Below are 2,415 nucleotides of genomic sequence, written 5' to 3' on the forward strand. Positions count from 1 at the left end.
GTCTGAGTGTCACTCACAGGTGAGTTTACCTGTTTACCTGTCTGAGGGTCACTCACCAGTGAGTTTACCTGTCTGAGTGTCATTCACAGGTGAGTTTACCTGTCTGAGGGTCTCACAGGTGAGTTTACCTGTTTACCTGTCTGAGGGTCACTCACCAGTGAGTTTACCTGTCTGAGGGTCACTCACCAGTGAGTTTACCTGTCTGAGTGTCACTCACAGGTGAGTTTACCTGTCTGAGGGTCACTCACAGGTGAGTTTACCTGTCTGAGTTTCACTCACCAGTGAGTTTACCTGTCTGAGTGTCACTCACAGGTGAGTTTACCTGTCTGAGTGTCACTCACAGGTGAGTTTACCTGTCTGAGGGTCACTCACCAGTGACTTTACCTGTCTGAGGGTCAGTCACAGGTGAGTTTACCTGTCTGAGTGTCACTCACAGGTGACTTTACCTGTCTGAGGGTCAGTCACAGGTGAGTTTCCCTGTCTGAGGGTCTCTCACAAGGTGAGTTTACCTGTCTGAGGGTCTCACAGGTGAGTTTACCTGTCTGAGGGTCTCTCACAGGTGGGTTTACCTGTCTGAGGGTCATTCACAGGTGAGTTTACCTGTCTGAGTGTCACTCACAGGTGAGTTTACCTGTCTGAGTGTCACTCACAGGTGAGTTTACCTGTCTGAGGGTCACTCACAGGTCAGTTTACCTGTCTGAGTGTCACTCACAGGTGAGTTTACCTGTCTGAGGGTCACTCACAGGTGAGTTTACCTGTCTGAGGGTCACTCACAGGTGAGTTTACCTGTCCCACAGGAAACTACGACCTGCACATCAACACAGAGGACTTTGAGGGGAACCGGCGCTTTGCTGAGTACAAGAACTTCCTGGTGGACGATGAGCAGGTGAGCTGTGACCACGTTTCGTGCCGTTCCCACGGCAGCCAGTCTGTCCAGACTAAACAAGATCCTGCGTTGACATGGAAACGCCATCAAGGTCACCGGCTGCTCTGGTTCCTGCTCAGACCTGGACCTGGTCTTTAGGTCTGGCATGTAAAAAAAACCTAACCACTCAGTGAAAAACAGAAAAATGATCCAGACGTCAGATCTGCTCCTGTGGATTGATTTTATTTACTTCTTTAAACAAATAAACAAAATTTATTCTATATAAATTTAAAAAGAGAAGAATGTTTATTATAAATAAATTATTTAGTTTTTATCAATAAAACCAGGTTTTAGAGAAAACTTGATTTAATGAAAAACATTTAATGTTACCTGCAGAGTCAGAACCAGAGAACTGGACCTGGTTCTGCTGTGACTCTGAAGGTCTGAAATTAACATTTTTCATCTCAGCAAACATGAGGAGAAGCTTCTGACTGTGTTCTGCTGGTCTCAGGACCAGTACCAGGTCCACGTCGGGGAGTACTCGGGGACCGCCGGTGACCCTCTGGCTGACGCCCGTGACCTGAACCCCAACAGTCCCTGCAGGGGGGGGATCAAGTTCAGCACCTTCGACCACCCAAACTACCAGGGGGCTGACGCCGACCAKCGCTGCGTCCGCTACTCCAAGTCCGGCTGGTGGTTCTGCAGGTAGGTCCATCTGCTGGTTCTGTTGGTACCGCCCTGCCGGGTCCACTCACCTGGTGACGACTTCTGAAAACCAGGATTTCTTTTAGCTGAAGAAATCAAAGTTTTCTGTAATTCTTAAAGTGGATTTTCAACAGAAACCAGCCTTAAACTCCTCCTCCTCTCAGGTGTGGCTCAGGTGATGTCAACAATCAGAACTTCAAAGGTCCGTTTGAGGCCATGAGCGATGACGGTGTGGCCTGGTACATCTGGCACGGCTGGTCCTACGCCATCAGGTCTGTGGTGATGATGGTCCGAGCTGCCGATCTCCAGCAGGCTCCGCCCAGCGCCGAGCAGTGGGCGGTCCTTCCTCGCAACGACCAGTAGGAGGAAGAACAGGCTCCGCCCCCAAAACCTTGTGCTGCTCAAATAAAACCCTCTGACATCATGTGATAGTTCTCATTTTATTCTGTGAAAATAAACTGACTTCAGGACAGGAAGTGACTCTTATTTTGAAAAGAACAGGCCTGTGTGGCAGGAAAAGGGTTTCAGGAAACAAACTCATCAACTTTGGTTCCAGTTTGTCTTTTTTGGGCACAAAGTGGTTCAAAGCAGGAACAAGAAACACAAAGTTCAACTTCAAGACCAAAAAAACCTGACAGGACCAGTTCAGCTCAGTCCAGCCTGTCCTCAGGGGGACAGGAAGTCCTCGGTCCTGCAGAACTTCTACCTGTCCTCAGGGGGACAGGAAGTCCTCGGTCCTGCAGAACTTCTACCTGTCCTCAGGGGGACAGGAAGTCCTCGGTCCTGCAGAACTTCTACCTGTCCTCAGGGGGACAGGAAGTCCTCGGTCCTGCAAAGATGCATTC

The 2,415-nt window shown here is 49.4% G+C and overlaps 2 protein-coding genes and 1 long non-coding RNA gene across 3 annotated transcripts in view; 1 reads left to right on the forward strand and 2 right to left on the reverse strand.

Moving 5' to 3' along the window:
• Window positions 1-524, reverse strand: part of LOC106537211 (uncharacterized) — a 1,158-nt gene extending 634 nt beyond the window's left edge. The window contains exons 1-2 of the long non-coding RNA XR_001312620.1: window positions 510-524; window positions 38-353 (exon numbers count right to left, since the gene is read on the reverse strand). This is a non-coding gene — a long non-coding RNA (uncharacterized LOC106537211). The remainder of the gene's footprint in view (window positions 1-37; window positions 354-509) is intronic.
• The window catches only part of LOC106537210 (fibrinogen-like protein 1), a gene marked incomplete at its 5' end in the record, with an annotated part of 5,014 nt that extends 2,972 nt beyond the window's left edge, over window positions 1-2,042 (forward strand). Inside the window, 3 exon segments of the mRNA XM_014034591.1 lie at window positions 798-886; window positions 1,377-1,570; window positions 1,735-2,042. Of these exon segments, the coding sequence (XP_013890045.1) occupies window positions 798-886; window positions 1,377-1,570; window positions 1,735-1,933 (482 nt within the window). The 3' untranslated portion in view covers window positions 1,934-2,042.
• A 257-nt stretch (window positions 2,043-2,299) lies between these two features.
• mtus1b (microtubule associated tumor suppressor 1b) overlaps window positions 2,300-2,415 on the reverse strand; it is a gene marked incomplete in the record, with an annotated part of 26,816 nt that continues 26,700 nt past the window's right edge. Inside the window, 1 exon segment of the mRNA XM_014034590.1 lies at window positions 2,300-2,392.

Source organism: Austrofundulus limnaeus, unplaced genomic scaffold (genome assembly GCF_001266775.1).
Source record: "Austrofundulus limnaeus strain Quisiro unplaced genomic scaffold, Austrofundulus_limnaeus-1.0 Scaffold2181, whole genome shotgun sequence".
Lineage (NCBI taxonomy): Eukaryota > Metazoa > Chordata > Actinopteri > Cyprinodontiformes > Rivulidae > Austrofundulus > Austrofundulus limnaeus.